General features: G+C 40.9%; 1 protein-coding gene across 2 annotated transcripts in view; it reads right to left on the minus strand.

Annotated features, from left to right (window-relative positions):
- LOC137334633 (protein O-mannosyl-transferase TMTC2-like) overlaps positions 1–18,777 on the minus strand; it is a 127,224-nt gene that overhangs the window by 86,505 nt on the left and 21,942 nt on the right. Inside the window, exon 1 of one of the 2 annotated variants that reach the window (XM_067999458.1) lies at positions 14,552–14,783. The exons of the other annotated variant lie outside the window; for it this stretch is intronic. Within the exon in view, the coding sequence (XP_067855559.1) occupies positions 14,552–14,664 (113 nt within the window). The 5' untranslated portion in view covers positions 14,665–14,783. Of the gene's footprint in view, positions 1–14,551; positions 14,784–18,777 lie in introns of those variants that run through there. 2 annotated transcript variants of the gene reach the window in all.

Genomic DNA, 18,777 nt, shown 5'->3' on the forward strand with positions numbered 1-18,777 from the left:
CAGCAGCAGTGTTTTAAATCTGCTGTTACACCAGATATCCTGCTCTCACAGCCTACATGTTCCCAATGCAGGCATGGCCCAATCCATGTTGGGAGCGCAGAATAACCATTTAAAAAACAGCAGATTTCACAAACTCTCACACGGTACATTCCATGTACTCCTGATAAGAAATACGCTTATGTACTTCCCACCATACCACCACTGCACCCCTTTCACAAAAGTGGCCCTTTAGTACCAAATTTGGGGAAGTTTCTGCTGTGCACTATTTAAGAACTTGCTGGACTTGCATGTTAATTGCCCGTTAAACTCGCCACAGAAAGGTAGGGCTGGCATTTAAGAGCGTAAGTACCCTTTTAACGACATGATAATTTTTAATGCAATGCCAATCAACCTCTCTGGCTCAGAAAGATAACAATTTAAACTGTTCAGTCACATTTCGGCATGTAGTAAATTCTTCTCAGAGCTTTAAAAAAGTTAAAATTTAACATTTTAAATTTTTTTTCTTACTTTTCCTTTCTGTCTCTTTTTCTCTCTCTCTTAATCCAATCTTTCTTTCCCTTTCTTTCCTTCTCTTTCTGTACCTGACTTGATCCAGTCTAATTCACCCTCTTTCTCCATCGCTCCTCTGTTTCTTCCTCAATCCTCAAATCTCATTGGTAATGGAGATGGACTGTTGGGCCCACCACTCACTAAGATCCCGAATGCCCCATTCCTTTTGCTGTGCTGTTATCAGCTCGCACTTTGAGCAAGTTATGGCGCAAAAATTTCTTGAGCTGAAGGGCGCAGGAAAAAAATCTAACTAAAGGCGTATGCTGCAAGATGCCGTGCTTCAGCAAGATTTGACCCAACATGCTCATGCCTGTGATTCCCTAGGCTGCGAGTTGCTGATCTAGACCATGCCATCAGAAGGAACAGCCAAGCAGAGAGCAAGCATTTCTCCAACAGGGGGAGAGGAATATGGAAGCGAAAAGAAATTGAATTTAAAAACAACTTAAAAATAGCAAGCAGATAAAATTGGTAAATTGTAAAAATAGAACAAACTAGTTAATAGGCTGTTTCAATACAAACAAACTATTTAATGAATTGTCACTGGTAGTACTGAGCCATATTCAAGTAAACATCTTTGTTCATAACAAAAGTCTTAAAGTGGTCTTGAAGTACAGGTCAGAACAATGTGTCAGATATAATCTTCTATTTAATACAAGATGAACAACCCTCAATTAATGGAACATTAATTTTATACAAAGAGAATAAACAATGTTTGTGTGGTTTAGCGCCAAGATTTCTCGGCATGTGTTCTATTTCACAGAACATAAGCACTGAACTGATTTGACATCAGTGTTGTTTATAATTTCGAGTCATAACCATCAAATTAGCACACTAGCTCTTTACATTCATGTCCTATTTTGATTCAGTCTTATGCTTTTGTAGTTCAAAATCAACACTGTGGTGATATTTCATTAGAACCTGTTGGATTTTGTGTTTGGGGATTATGGACTCCTAACTAGAAATTTTAAAAAAGGACAGATGTCAAACTTAAAATGCTTATGTGCTGTGAAGGAAAATACATGTAATTCTGAAGAGTTCATCCTTGGCAGCAGATTATTGTTGATATGCTTTCAAGCTACAATGGAACCCAGTTCAACTTTTCAGATGTTGTAATCACTTGTATATTAATGAAGTTTCATCACTGTTCGGATCAGCTTATTGCTGAGCAGAATTTTGTTGGGCTGCAATTTTTAGTTTGTTTTCTTCTGCAGAAGATTTTTTTCTAAAGATAACCCACAATGCTGAACTCCACAGAAAGGAGTTGGATTACATCACACATGCAACCACTGTGACCTGCAGTTGAATGTGTCAGTTGTTAACAGGAAAAAATACTAACTTCATTATGCCACAAATACAGCAAAATATACGAAATTAATTATAATGAGATCTCTGAATACAAATTAAATAATCACTTCGTAATACTGTTGCCTCCAGAGTTGAACAAAACACAAATATAAAAACCGATGGAAATCTATAAAAATGCTGGAGATAAACAGCAGGCCATCTGTAAAAAGAAAGAACTTGCATTAATACAGCACCTTTCATAACCTCAGGATGTCCCAAAGCACTTCACAGCCAATGAAGTACACTCACTATTGTAATGAAGGAAGCATGGCAGCCAATTTGGACACAGAAAGGTCCCACAAACAGCAATGAGATAAAGACCAGATAAGCTGTTCTTTTTTAAGTGATGTTGGTTGAGGGATAAATATTGGCCGGGTTTAACATCTCATCTGAGACAGCACATTCGACAGTGCAGCACTACCTCAGTACTGTACTGAACTGTGACCCTAGATTATGTGCTCAAGTCTCTGGAGTGGGACACAGCCTTTGACTCAGAGGCGAGAGTGCTACCACTGAGGCACAGTTGACATCTGTAGTATCAGGACAAGTTAATGTTTGAAAGGACAAGTTAATGTTTCAGATCCATACCCTTCATCAGAACTGAAAACACAGTGGCTATTTTGTATTCAGAAATCTCACTGCAGTTCATTTCTTGTATTTTAGTGTAATACTTACATAAAATCCAACAGAAGCTGATATTTTTCCTGTTACTATCTCACTATCTCAACCCAAAATAAGATTTTTTACTCAAGAGTCCTGGTTCACTGCAGATATTTTGCAAAGAAGGTCATGTTTGGGATCATGGGAAGCACAGGCTTGCCGATGGGAGTTGACTTTTATAGGAAGCACAAATAAAGAGCTTTGGGAAACAGTACATGCAATGGAACTATATGAACTCAACTCATGAAGGGCTTTGATAGGGTAAATAAGGAGAAACAAAAGGGTTGGTAATCAGAGGACATAGATTTAAGGCAATTGGCAAAAGAACCAGAGCCGAGATGAGGAGAAATTTCTTTACGCAGCGAGTTGTTATGGTCTGGAATGCACTGCCTGGAAGGGTGGTGGAAACAGATTCAATAGTAGCTTTCAAAAGGGAATTGGATAAATACTTGAAGGGGTAAAATTTGTAGGGCTATGGGGAAAGAGCAGGGGAGTGGTACTAATTGGATAGTTCTTTCAAAGAGCTGGCACAGACACGACAGCTGAATGGCCCCCTTCTGTGCAGTATCATTCCAAGATTCTATGATTTCAAAGAACGAGGGAAACTTTGTCATATTTATCCTCAGACTTGATGCAGAATTTTCAATAAAGAATCAGAAAAAAGACGCAATCGCATGAGATGGCTCACAATCCATGGAGATTGGCTGTAACTTTGTCTGCTTTAACCAGGAGATGCTCATCTTGACACAATGTTGCTTTTAATAAAAAAAGCTTATTTTTGATGTTAAAGGCATTGGGGATAACAATGGCACCTACACCGCACTGGCAGCCTTACATATTTTAACATATCACAAGCTTAGGCGTCTGGCTAACTGGTGTCTGTTTATAAAGAAGTAAACAAAATGCAGAGCAATGCAAACACCATGTACATCAAAGTCTGCTGACACATCAATGTCAAACCAATCAAATCTCTCCTCAACATCGACTCTGGACCCCATGAAATCTCATGGCATCAGGTCAAACATGGGCAAGGAAACCCCCTGCTGATTGCCACCTACCGCCCTCCCTCAGCTGAACAATCAGTCCTCCTCCATGTTGAAACAAAATTGGAGGAAGCACTGGGGGTAGCAAGGGCATAGAATGTACTCTGGGTGGGGGACTTCAATGTCCATCACCAAGAGTGGCTCGGTAGCACCACTACTGACCGAGCAGGCCGAGTCCTGAAGGACATAGCTGCCAGACTGGGCCTGCGGCAGGTGGTGAGTGAACCAACACGAGGGAAAAACTTACTTGACCTCGTCCTCACCAATCTACCTGTTGCAAATGCATCTGTCCATGATGGTAATGGTAGGAGTGACCATCGCATAGTCCTCGTGGAGACGAAGTCACGTCTTCGCACTGAGGACACCATCCAACGTGTTGTGTGGCACTACCACCGTGCTAAATGAGATAGATTCAGAACAGATCTAGCAGCTCAAAACTGGGCATCCATGAGGCGCTGTGGGCCATCAGCAGCAGCAGAATTGTATTCCAGCACAATCTGTAACCTCATGGCCCGGCATATTGACCAGAAACTGAACTGGACCAGCCATATAAATACTGTGGCTACGAGAGCAGGTCAGAGGCTGGGTGTTCTGCGGCGAGTGACTCACGTCCTGACTCCCCAAAGCCTTTCCACCATCTACAAGGCACAAGTCAGGAGTGTGATGGAATACTCTCCACTTGCCTGGATGAGTGCAGCTCCAACAACACTCAAGAAGCTCGACACCATCCAAGATAAAGCAGCCCGCTTGATTGGCACCCCATCCATCACCCTAAACATTCACTCCCTTCACCACCGGCGCACTGTGGCTGCAGTGTGTACCATCCACAGGATGCACTGCAGCAACTCGCCAAGGCTTCTTCGACAGCACCTCCCAAACCCGCGACCTCTACCACCTAGAAGGACAAGAGCAGCAGGCACATGGGAACAACACCACCTGCACGTTCCCCTCCAAGTCACACACCATCCCGACTTGGAAATATATCGCCGTTCCTTCATCGTCGCTGGGTCAAAATCCTGGAACTCCCTTCCTAACAGCACTGTGGGAGAACCGTCACCACACGGACTGCAGCGGTTCAAGAAGGCGGCTCACCACCACCTTCTCGAGGGCAATTAGGGATGGGCAATAAATGCTGGCCTCGCCAGCGACGCCCACATCCCGTGAACGAATAAAAAAAAAAAAAAATATTCCTCACTCTACCATTACCAACAAGCCAGGGGATCAACCCTGGTTCAATGAGGAGTGTAGAAGAGCATGCCAGGAGCAGCACCAGGCGTACCTAAAAATGAGGTGCCAACCTGGTGAAGCTACAACTCAGGACTACATGCATGCTAAACAGCACAAGCAACATGCTATAGACAGAGCCAAGCGATTCCACAACCAACGGATCAGATCAAAGCTCTGCAGGCCTGCCACATTCAGTCGTGAATGGTGGTGGACAATTAAACAACTAACGGGAGGAGGAGGCTCTGCAAACATCCCCACCTTCAATGATGGCGGAGTCCAGCACGTGAGTGCAAAAGACAAGGCTGAAGCGTTTGCAACCATCTTCAGCCAGAAGTGCAGAGTGGATGATCCATCTTGGCCTCCTCCCGATAGCTCCACCATCACAGAAACCAATCTTCAGCCAATTCGATTCACTCCACATTATATCAAGAAATGGCTGAGTGCACTGGATACAGCAAAGGCTATGGGCCCCGACAACATCCCAGCTGTAGTGCTGAAGACTTGTGCTCCAGAACTAGCTGCACCTCTAGCCAAGCTGTTCCAGTACAGCTACAACACTGGCATCTACCCGACAATGTGGTAAATTGTCCAGGTATGTCCTGTCCACAAAAAGCAGGACAAATCCAATCCGGCCAATTACCACCCCATCAGTCTACCCTCAATCATCAGCAAAGTGATGGAAGGTGTCGTCAACAGTGCTATCAAGCGGCACTTACTCATCAATAACCTGCTCACCGATGCTCAGTTTGGGTTTCACCAGGACCACTCGGCTCCAGACCTCATTACAGCCTTGGTCCAAACATGGACAAAAGAGCTGAATTCCAGAGGTGAGGTGAGAGTGACTGCCCTTGACATCAAGGCAGCATTTGACCGAGTGTGGGCAATTAGGGATGGGCAATAAATGCTGGCCTCCCCAGCGACGCCCACATCCCATGAACGAATTTTTAAAAAAATTTCTCCAAAATACAATCAGAGTCACTATTTTTAAATTGTTGCAAAGTTGGGCATTGTAACAAATTCCTATATATATAAAAAATATATTTTGCATTATATATAATAATAAGATGATGATTTTAAATAGGATGGATCCTTATGTCTGGTACAGTTCCCACTCCCAATTACAATCCACTGATCTCTTCTTGGAAATGTGCATGCATGGACTGGGCCAATTTGACAAGCTCGCACTCCCGTTAGGGACCATCACTCACCAGAGTGCACATTCGGAAATCACAGCCACGCTCCCCACAATTTTATATTCATTACAGATGGAAAATCATGGGGATCGCACGTGTGATTTGCAGAGATAGAGAGGAGCAAGTGCATAGAGGGATTTAAAGACAAGAATAAAAATATTAAATTTGAGGCATTGGGAAATGGGGAGCCAATATAGGTCAGTAAGGATTGGTGTGAAGGGCAAGCAGAACTTGGTGTGTGATAGAAAATGGAGAACAAAGTTTTGGATAAGCTAAATTTTCTGAAGGATGGGAGGCTGGCCAGAAGAGCATTGGAGTAATTGAGTCATGGTGACAAAGGCAAGAATAGGGGCCAAAGAGATAGGTTTTAAGGAGAGTGTAAAGACAAAAGGGAATTAGAGAGATGGAGGGATTTAGGGAGGGAATTCCAGTGTCGGGCTTAGGCGGCTGAATGGATGGCTACTAATAGTCGTGAGGGTACAGAGTTTGTGCCAGGCACCAAAGATGATTGCTTCCCAAAGTATTGGTGAAGAAAATTGTGGTACATCCAAGACTGCTTGTCTGACACCACAGAGGCAGTAGAGAGTTGATGAAGAGTTGGAACTGGATGTCATTAGAGTACATGTGGAAACTAACCCAATGTTTATGGATGATGTTGCCAAGGAGCAGCATGTAGATGATGCAGGGAAGGGAGCCAAGGATAGATCCTTCGGGGGATTCCTGTGACAGCACAAGGAAGAAGAAAGAAAATCTTTACTAGAGATCCTATGCATCAAACTGATACGTAAGAGTGGAACCAAATGAGGGAAGTCCTATCGAGCTGGACAATGAAGGAGAGGCATTCGAGGAGGATAGTGTGATTGATGTCAAAGGCTGCAGAAAGATCAAGGAAGATGAGGCCAGATAATACACCACAGTCACAGGAAATGTTATTCGTGACTTTGGTTAGGCCAGTTTCAGTGCTTTGGAAGGAGCAGGAACCTGACTGGAGGGATTCAAACAGGGAGTTGTGGGTGAGATTTGATAGGTGACAACATGTTCAAGGACCTTGAGGAGGAAAAGGAGGTTAGAGACGAGACACTAGATAATGAGGGCAGAGGAATCGAGGGGTGAGTTTTTTGAGGAGGGAAGTGATGACAGTGGTTTTGAAAGGGAGGAGCCAGTGCCTGAGGTGAGGGAACCATTTACAAGTCAACTAACATGGGTGCCAGAAAGGGAACAGATTCAAATAAGACACCAATGCTCACTGTCCAGACTCCCAAACTAAGAATGACTCCTTACGTCAGTTTCCAAAGTGCTATTGTCAATCATGAAACTGTTCTCCAGCATAATGACAACTAAATGTAGAAAATTGAAGGTAAATTTGAAAAGGGTGAAAAAAGGTCATAAAGCTGGCTGACTTTGTAAGTATTCACACTAATGTAGGAGGATGAAGTTAAGACACATTGGGTATAATTTTCAGGATCCATGCTGCTGGCAGGGAACCTTGCCCACTGATCAAACATATCAGGAAATCATAGATGCGCAGCCCAAGATTTTTCGTCCATTAAAATGAATGGGTGGAAAATCGTGGCCAGCCTGCCTGCAATTTTCTGATATGTGCTGCTGGAGAGCCAGGTTACCCACAAGCTTTGGAAATTACCTCCAATGTTAAGAGCATTGTAAAGAGACCTTTGCTTTGAAGTTGCTATACCCAACCAAGGAGTACTTGATGCTGATAATTTGGCAAAACACCAAAAAGTAATACATTTTAAAGTATTAACTTCTCTTTCTCGGCACAAAAATCACTTAAAGTAAAAGGATTCCATTAGGAACCTCAATGTTTATTAAACAACACTGTGTTTTGTTCACTGGTTCCGTTTCTCATGTTTGACTTTACCACATAAATGAGATAGTAGAAACTCACAGATGATACCACAGAAACTGCAATAGGTTGGATCCTTAGGTGGTAATTTCAATGACATAAAGTAGGTCCTCTTTCTAACCCCATCTTAGTTAGTCATACAAAGACCACACTATAGAAAGCACAGTTTCTCCTACATCTTATATGGTGGTTAAAGTATGTTACAATGAGAGCCTGCTGTATTTGGATAACTATTGAAGGTTTCTATGTGAACAGAGCAGTTTGTTCTGAAAACACATAGGACTCATTCAATCTTATTACATAATCATAGAGGTTTAGCATAGACCCCCCAAGAAGATACAATAGTGCTCTCATCATTTAAATTTAGTCCAATACAAACTATCCTCCAATGTCTTTTTAGAATGATAACAATCAACATTATTTATTACAAATTGCCAGTAAGTGTTTTTATTAAAAGAATTGGTGATTTTCCACCTACATTAGTACAGAAATACACTATTAACACATGGGAATGTGCTGTCCCCATGCAGTGCTAATTGGTGATGTCATCCTTCATTGTGAAGGAAATATAGAAAACATAAATTGGTGTACTATTTCATTCTTTTATGTATGGCAGTGTCTGCCAGTTTACTGGAACCTTTTCATGACTGATCCTGGCACTACAGGATATCACACCCAACCTATTACAATTTACTATTTAATCCTTAAATTTTATTTTGAACATTCACCATCTACTCCTCCTCTCACACCCATCTCTAAAATGTTTGTGGCATCCTTCTTCTTCAAAGGAGGCATTTGTTGCTTCTCCCAGTTCCCACCAACCACCAATCTGTCCAAAACAAAACATAAAGCAACTTACTCATTACACAAGGGACTGAGCTGTCCCCACACACACTATTAATTGGTGATGTCATCCCTTAGTGGGGAAGAATGACGGAAAACTTAAATAAACGTACTATTTTATTTGTTTTATGTTTGTGTGCAGTAGGGTTTTAGAACGAAAGCCTTTATTAAAACAAAATCTAGCTGAATCACCATAACAGTTGTGCAGTAAGAGTCAGAGGCTTTGCTAGTGGCACAAAGCCTCACCGTGGGCCAAGCATGGGTCAGGATTTTGGACATACACAGATGCGCACTCAAGTCAATGAGCACCACAATTCATGGCAGAGAGAAAAAAGGGACCAAAGGGAAGATGTTCTGCCAGCCAGGGTCAGCTTCACTGCAAAGTTCCCACACTGGATGAGTTCCACCTCTGTTGCTCATCTCATGTATATAAATTGGACGTATGACTAATCCACTGGCCTGGCCTATTTAAGCTGGATTCTTAAAGTTAGGTTACTATTCCCAAAGTTAAATCCAAACTTGTGTTTAAGAATCATTAATATCTAGCTGCATTATGCTCCCTGCATTAGTTTATTTTGCTATGAAGGGTACAATTTTTGCATCTTAACATTGTTTGCCATGGTACTGTTGTGCAATGTAGGCCCTTGTGTTACGGAGTGAGAAAGTGAGCGAGGATGACAATGAGAGAAAAAGGAGACTTTATGGGCAAGACAACATTCCTTCAAATTCTCCCTCCGCTGTTACATCCACATACTCGGGCCAAATTTACCAAGGGCCATCTCCTTGTACTCGGTCAGGTTCTTCAAACCCGGTGATTCCCCGCCTGTGCACATTCTCTCCTGGTGGTTTGTAAGCAGTCTTTTTCTAGAATTACACACAAGACATCCAGATGTTATGAATTGGTAATGCACCCAAACAGCTCTGTGGCCAGTCCACAGCCCTCCTGCAATCCACTCCAGCAGGCATGTAGGGTCTGGTGGCAACGGGCATTTAGAGCAGATATTTCAGCATTTGGATGCCATAGTGTAAGCTTATATGCTGTGCAAAAAATGTGTCCTGCAGCTTTTCTGCAATTATAGAAAGGGAAAAGCTTGCTTGGATGCTTTGCCTGATATCTCGTTAAAAGTTCCAAAACTCACTATGTGTCCCAATATTGCTGAAGTATAGGAAAGTGTACATTTATTTTGATACCCTTTCTGGTTCCATTAAACCTTTTCCTTATCTTTAATCAAGTCTTATGGACTTGAAAAACTCCATTCACTCTACACTATCTCCAACTGTGCAACTTGAGCCACTGCTTTCATTGTAGGGTAGCTTTCTGCTCCAAAGTGTGCCATTCTCTTTTGCTGCACCTCCCGCATTAACACTTCCAATGCCTAAAAGGGGTTAGTTCTCCAGCCTATTTGAGTAGTTCTCCCCACATTGCCCTTGACTTCATTGCAGGTTCCACAAAAGTTTCTTGATTACTGCAGAAAGCATCATTTCACTTTAAGTGACTTCCTTGAAGGGCAAGACCAGCCCTTTTAACAACTGCTACCTTATGGAAAATTTTGTCCCCACTCCAGCCAATTGCATTTCCAGCCTAGCTTCCAGCATCCATCTTCCAAGTGCAAGTGGCCTACAACAATCAGGGAAAGGACTTGCCTTACAATTTACTATGAGGCCAGTCCTTCACACTGCCAGCACAGATGCATCTACACCATGTGCATGCATAGCCATGAAATTGCCAGCAATACAATTTTGGGGCTTAGATCTGAGCCCAGAAAGGCTGGGATAAGCTGAATGACCTTTTCCCATTTGTAAATTATTTGGATTTTTTTAATATGGAACAGGAATTGGGTCAAATAACTTTTTTTTGTCTATTGCAACTAAGTTGGTTTCTAACCCCGCTTTAGCAACAACTGGAGTGGACTTTAGAATATATGTGGAGCATAATCAGCAGGTACACTCCACTAGAAAAAAGACTACTCCTAATACAAGGTGGAGAAGCATTTAGTATGTGCCAAATGAACTTTGTCCATATAACTTAGAGGCACTAGTGGCTTCCAAGTCTCTTTATAAGAATATAAGAACATAAGAAATAGGAGCAGGAGTAGGCCAATCGGCCCCTCGAGCCTGCTCCGCCATTCAATAAGATCATGGCTGATCTGATCCTAACCTCAAATCTAAATTCATGTCCAATTTCCTGCCCGCTCCCCGTAACCCTTAATTCCCTTTACTTCTAGGAAACTGTCGATTTCTGTTTTAAATTTATTTAATGATGTAGCTTCCACAGCTTCCTGGGGCAGCAAATTCCACAGACCTACTACCCTCTGAGTGAAGAAGTTTCTCCTCATCTCAGTTTTGAAAGAGCAGCAACTAGAACTAGGGGGCATAATCTTAGAATAACTAAGATTATGCCCCCTAGTTCTAGTTTCACCCATCCTTGGGAACATCCTTACCGCATCCACCCGATCAAGCCCCTTCACAATCTTATATGTTTCAATAAGATCACCTCTCATTCTTCTGAACTCCAATGAGTAGAGTCCCAATCTACTCAACCTCTCCTCATATGTCCGCCCCCTCATCCCCGGGATTAACCGAGTGAACCTTCTTTGTACTGCCTCGAGAGCAAGTATGTCTTTTCATAAGTATGGAGACCAAAACTGTATGCAGTATTCCAGGTGCGGTCTCACCAATACCTTATATAACTGCAGCAATACCTCCCTGTTTTTATATTCTATCCCCCGAGCAATAAAAGCCAACATTCCGTTGGCCTTCTTGATCACCTGCTGCACCTGCATACTAACTTTTTGATCTTCTTGCACTAGGACCCCCAGATCCCTTTGTACTGCAGTACTTTCCAGTTTATGATGTACTTGCATTTCCAGTTTCTACCCATACCACATCCACCCTTGTGGCAAAATGAGGAGGAAAGCATTACCAAATGAGATAGGCACCAAAAAATTCCATGCCATTTTTAACTTTTCTGGGGCCTAAAATCAGGGCAATTCATTGACTGGCCAGCAAATCAGAGCAGAAGCCATTTACACCAGTTTTCCACCCCAAAAACAAAACACACAAATTTCCAAATGCAATCTGGCCCTTCTGTCCGCCGAGTCCCCATGAACCTAATTATCATATTAAGATGAGGGCCACTGGCGTTGCAGTCACAAATTTCCTGTATTTATGCTTGAAATGCACTATGGGTAAGTTAGAATGAGAAAAATATGGTGCAGCTAATGCCAGGATCAGCTTAGACTGGAGGAAGTGAGGACTTTTTGAGCCTGAAGACTGGGTTTGGGTTGTAATTATTGCAGCTAGAAATGACTTTTTGGAGATTCAGCCAAGACAGCTTTGTACTTGCTTCTGCCTATCTGTAGCTGTGTCTTAACCAGGAGATTTTTCCCCCTCTGATCCCCACCCACCACTCCTGGTGATAGCTTCTCAGGATGACATTCCCTATGGGCATACTTTTGTATGTTGTTATCATGGAGGAAGAGGAGAATGAGAAGCAGCAGCAGGAAAAGATGGAGAAAAGGAGATTGAGGCAGCATTTAAGGAGGTTGCACCATGCAAGATATTACACCCAACCCCAAAGAAGATACAGGCAACACAGGTCCTGTGAAAACCTTAGTGAGGAGATGTGAATTAGAAGAGTATAGTTCAGAAAAGAAGCAACAGCGGAGCTCTACCACCTATTGCAAGAAGATCTTCAGCTACGGTCATCTGCCCACACCACATTCAACTTCTATGGCACTGGTCATTTCATGTAATTTCATGTAATATCAACCAGGGTGCCACCTCAGTATGTACAACTGATGCACTTTTCAGGAGAACTGAGGTATTCATCTGGCATCACAGCATGTTCACAATTAATGAACAACCTGAAGCCACTTTTCTCAAGGCATTTAAAATTTAATTTCTAAAAAAAACCCTTCAGATTACAGACTTTTACATTGATGACCGTACTTCCCTTCCTGGTACCATATTGTTTTTTTCATAAATTCTTTTGTTCTCTGATTATTTAAACGCAACTTGAAATGAATGGTAACAGTGTGTCATACAATGTCATTAATCTATGATCATTAATACATTATAGGGCCTTTAAACATAGAATATTTATGTCCAGCCATACAGTACACTTATCTCACTACTTGCTCGGTCCTAAGTCAAACAACTTAAAATCAAACTGGGCCACCAAGAGAACATTTGTAAATGATTATATTACTTGACAAAACTTTCCTTCCATCTCAAAATTATCCATTCTTTTGGTATTACAGTATTTAATGTGTCTTTCCAGCAAAGACCTGGGTTCATTTGTACAGTGCACTTTACAGGCTCCTGATGAAAGGAAGCTGCCATCAATCACTCTCACCACATAGATAAACACATCTGCTTGAGTAGGGTACTATAGATCAGCATCACAACAGATAAAATAAACTCATTTTCAACCAGCTGGTATGGTTCTTAAACAACAGCTAGGAAGCACATGTTCATTCGTGAAGAACCCTGATGGTATATATTTAGAATTCTATCCCTGTTTTACAAGTTGGGAAGAAGCAAAAGATGGTAATCACCCCACACATACAATTGCATGCACTGCACAAAATGTGAAAGAAATGTGTCTGCTAAGAAATATTCAAAAGGAGATGCAAAAAAAAATCACCCAGGCTATCCTGGAAGGTGAGCCTGTAGACACTGTCCTGTTCTACCCATCAGCAAACAATCAGCAGTCAAGAGTAGTCAAATCAAGCAAACCACATGTGGTCGATTATTACACATCAACGGGCACTGCATAAATATACAACAACCACAGATACCTCCCATTACCTGACTTCTGTTGAAACAGATGTAAATGGAAACTTTTATATCAGAAGATTATTATGTGACCTCATGTTGCTTGAACTTTAAAAAAATGTAACATTTTTAAAAAAAGCTTGTTCAAGCCATCTTTAACTTAGGACGTTAGATGGATTACTGGGGCAAGGAACCAGGAGAAAAGGTTAAATAGATTATGGCTAACAAGATAGGTGGCATCATTAACATAACAGAGTGCATTTCAAATCCATGAGCCTTGAGTGAATAAAATCTTTAGACACAGAAGTAAAAGTAACATCCCTGAAATAACATTGATCAACTCACAGTTGAGTTAGGCAACAAAATCAGTTTCATATTGTGCTTTTTTCTTTTTTCCCTATTGTTCTATAAGATATCTGTTTTTTTGTGAAAGACCACCATTGTGGTTTGGTTAGCCACCACTTTTTAGAAGCCACTGCAGCAGTGAAATGCAAACACTGGACATCTAATTAACATTAGACAAGTCCAAGACAACATGAGAGGACGAGGGGTCAGCTAGCTGAAGATGAGGTCAGCGGCCTGCACAATGTAACCGCGCTAATTCAAGACATCTCTGGAACATGCTGCAAAAAAAGCTCTGAACTATTCTAATGTGTTTCATTTCACATTCATCTCAACAAGCTGCTCCAGTGATTAGTGATAATTAATTGAAACACAAAATGAATTTTTAAAATATTTAATATGCAAATATGCCACTAATATGCAAACACAAAAGACATTTTGAATGGGTCAGTACTGTACACCCCAAATCCCATGCCTATACTTTAGTGTAAGAATTCATTGAACATCTCTGTTACCTGAGCCTGTTAGGGAATGGGGTATAACAGGTAAACTTCCGGTGCAGAATGACATTAGAACCGGAACAGGAATGTCCCAATATCTTGGTCAGATTTCTCCTGTAGAGGGGTAGTTACAGGAAGAGAGAGCTTTTAAATATATTTTTTGTCTTTGAGCAACACCATGGGGATCATCTAATATTCATAACTTACTTTTTTACTCTCAAGATGTTTCTTTCTTCTAGGTCTCTTAGCTTCTTCTTGCTAATTTCCTTTTTTTCCCTCCACTGTTTGTACTTCTTTTCTTCTGATTTACTGTCACTCATATTCTCTGTTTTTCTTCCACTTCGATTATTTTCTTCTTCTCACTACTTTACCCAATGTGTTCATGTTAAATGTCCTTCTTGCCTCTCCATATATCTCTTGATCAGGTTTCTTGTAGCTGACCTGCATGCCTGACTCTCTTTCACTCTATGATGACACTCACTGTCTTGGTTTGCACATGAAGAAATGGCCCTTGGGCAAGGCACTGAAGGCTGCTCGTGGACTCACCAACTTTAGAGCAGGAGGACAGGAAAGGGGAAGAAATTGAGAGAAAAAAACACAATTCCACTGGAGCTGGAGCGAGGCAAATTAAAAATAAAAATGGTCAGCAAATGCGTGTCTGACAAAAAGGGAAGTGGAAGATTTCAACTGTAATATGGAAAATATGTTGAGATGAGAGGAAGTACAGAAATAAATCAGCAGTAATGTCATCTCACCAACCACTGACCATACCACCCTGCCTTCCCAACTCACACCAGCTGTTGAACAAAACACTGTCTACCCAGATTTTGAGCCCTGGCAAACACACAGTGCTCTGTCATTTCTAAATACCAAGCTAGTTTTTATATGAAGTACAGAAACTAGAACAAAACACACTATTTTCTATAGGAAAAATTGGAAATTGAATGCTACAATTCTGACGCAAATCCAGATGATTAGTGACCAGGTGATTTCACACTACCCTTTCATCTCCAAAAAACCCTGGGTTTAAATCCACCCCAGACTGATTGAATGAAATATCTTCTCTTTGCCTGCTGAGTGTCCTATGTGAAATGAGACCAGGGAGTCCTAACCAATTCCTTGTGGGATGTGTGCCCACAGCTCAAAAATGGCCATATTTCATTGTGAATTGATAGTGACGTCTCTCTCAGATATGCACACTGGTGCCTAGTGTAACATAAAAATATCCCACTGGTGCAATAGAAAATGAAACCGATCTGTCACTCTCAGTGAGAATATATATTTTGCTAAGCTCTTCATAAAATAAGTAATAAATACTGGAGACAAATGCTCAGGACCATCAAAATAGAACACCTCTCTGTACGTCTGCCTTATTTTATCTTTTTCCTTCTTCGGATAATGTACACTATTAACAAGGCAGAGGCACAACCTGCTCACAGACCTGTGCCAATGCTGTTCTGTAACGTGAAGCTAGGAGGTGCATGAGAATGACCGTCTCTCTGAATCTCCTTGTGGAAAAGTGCTGTTTCATTTAGCAGCTCCCTTTAATGTCGCAGCTGAAATCAATACACATTCTCTGTACACAGCATGCTTTCTGCATAGTACTAAAAGGCAGCCTTATACAGAGGCTCTTCTACTTTATGACAGATTTGTTTAGAATTGCATTTGTTCTGTTAAGAGAATGGCTTTACTGTGTATAAGCTCCCTATTTACAAGCTTTTGCCACTGGAGGCTGCGTTTAACAGTACATAACTGCTGCTCAGTTCAGAACTACAATGATTATAAGGAATCTACTTTATCATGTGGCTTTATATGAAGGGTTCAAACATAAATAATATTTCCACATTTTATTTCTTAAGCAATATTCTGGAACAGTAGTACATGCAATGGGAGGTACTGAACATTCAGCATCTCAAGACAATATTGTGCATAGAACAGAAAGTATCCAAATTACTCATAGGTGTGGCGATTTAGTGATCTCAATTTATGAAATATGTAAAGAAATGATAGTAAATACTGTAGGCACAGCATAATCTCTAGCTTTTGGTCAATCAGCAGACCTTCTGATCATTGTCCCCACGGATGGTATTATCATCCTATAAATGGTGATGCCTATCACTTGCCCAGAGCATGATCAGTGACAGCCATCATCACAAGTGACAGGTAGTGCTGCCAGTAATCTCTGATCAGCTCCTGCTTCAGTAACCATAGGCAACAGTTTCTGTCAGTGATTTTCTCCTCGTATTGATTCCCTATCTGGTGCTAATTATTCTGCTCACCACCATCCAGCTAGAAATGAAATGAAATGAATGGGCATGGCACGAGATTCTGTCTTTGATTCTAACCAGTGTAATTTTCATGACCACGGTAGATTGTACATTCCCCTGGGAGAAATAAAGAACTCAGCTCATCTCCCACACATAGCCACTCATTCCATTCATCAAAACACATGACAGCATTTGTTTACGTGGTCAATATCATCTCTTTAGCTACTCGAATTTTATTTAAATTTTACTAAATTCTATAGCTGCTTCACAAATGTGTAAAATTACCTTTTTGAGTACTGAACGAGCCTTTAAGCTTTTATCTATTTTTGTTACGTGAAATGTCTATCGTGTAAAGCACAGCAGAAATCTATGAGAAGCTATTTATTTGTAGAATTTTTGGTTGCAAATAAATCTTTTAGAACAAGATAGGCTGTACCACTGTTCAGAGAGTCAGGGAATCAAGCAATATTGAACTTTTCCAATTCTTCTTATTTCAAATACAAATATTCTAAGTTACAATTAAAACAAGAAAACTTTTTTAAAAAATATTTGTAAAGCCTTGATTTTTTTATTTTAGTGCAGTCCACAAATCCCACTTGCCTGTCTTAATGTTATTTAACGTTCAGCCTTAATATTAAACAAGGAATGGCAGGGAAGACCTTCTGTAAGTCTCCTGAAAGCCAAGTCATTTAAAATCAGTCACTAAATGGTTAATGCTGATGGAAGAGCTGAAGGCCCAAGGAATCAAGTTAATGGTGTAAATCAGTAACCTAGGAACATCAGCTCTCAACCAATGTATATAATAATGACATCTGGGGACTATTCGTGCAACCGTGAAATCGTTGCCCTAAATAAAAATAAATTCAATAAGTAAACAACTGACACATCAGAGTGCAATTTTAATTTGTGCAAAGGTTAAGTAGCTTGCCTTTCAGATTATTAATTATCTGAACATCTGCCTATGAAAGGAATGGCTAAAGTACCTCATCATTTTTTGGATTCAGTTAAAGACGATTAACAAAGTTCCCTGGCAGGCTAATTGTTATCTCTGCTGGTCTGTAGAGGCACCAACTGTAATGGACTACAGAGCCACTTACATGGAAACATCAGTACACACTACATTGCTTCCATCCTTTCCCCTCTGATTCAAGCACAAAATAATCTACACAGGATAGGCATCAAAGCAAATTGAAGACTGATGCATGCAAGAGTGACTTTGTGCTTAATGTGTACTTTTCACATGACAAAGTATTTTAGAATATGTGCCACGAAGCTGATTTGCAGGAATGTTGGGATGAGTTGGATCCAAAATAAAACACCTGGAGACCAGAAATGGAACTTTTCCAGTTACTCTGATTGACACTCACATTAAAAGCTCAATCTTATAACCAAAACAAGCCACAATTTTATCAATTATGAAAAAAAAACTGTCAGATGATTTAGGCAAAAGCAACCTCTAAAAGTTGTAGCTGCTACTAAAAAATAAAATCACACAACTGATCTATGCTGTTGTTCACATTCTAGCTTTTAGTACAGAAATTAAAATATTGCAATATTGCAGATTTAGTTCAAATTTTCAGAGTTCACTATCAATAGATAAGTTCCAATAACATGGCCAGATTCCTGATTCAGAGGGTAGAGAGATACAGACTCAACACCAAGGCAGAAGGTAAAGGAAAATGGTTGGAGCATCCATGTGCTTGGACCGAAACAACTAGATGAGCTGGGCAGGCTGAATGGCCTTTTCCCATTCCTATCTCTCTTGTCACAATAGCACTGCCTGTAACCATGAATCAAATATCCATTGTACAAACAGCAACCTTTTCCTAGCTATTTCAAGTCCTACACTAGACTCCACGTGTTCAATATCCTAATCACTAGCTCAGGATTACTGCTGGCTTTGCACTGGCTAATACTGGAGTAGAAAATGTTCACAGCAGACTGCAGGAGGAACCATCTGCACCACTCTGGTACCACTATTTACACATGAGGAAGTGCTTCAGATCAACTATGAAGCTACAATCATTTCAAATGAAATGACTCTCTGAAAATGTGGTTCCACAGCTGCGGAGCTCTCTTTACCTTAACCTCACATTTATCTGGACACTTTGAGCTCAATATTCCAGTGTTAGCTAATCTTAACAAAAAATAAATGTGAATAAGGAG

This window comes from Heptranchias perlo, chromosome 18 (genome assembly GCF_035084215.1).
Source record: "Heptranchias perlo isolate sHepPer1 chromosome 18, sHepPer1.hap1, whole genome shotgun sequence".
Classification (NCBI taxonomy): Eukaryota; Metazoa; Chordata; class Chondrichthyes; order Hexanchiformes; family Hexanchidae; genus Heptranchias; species Heptranchias perlo.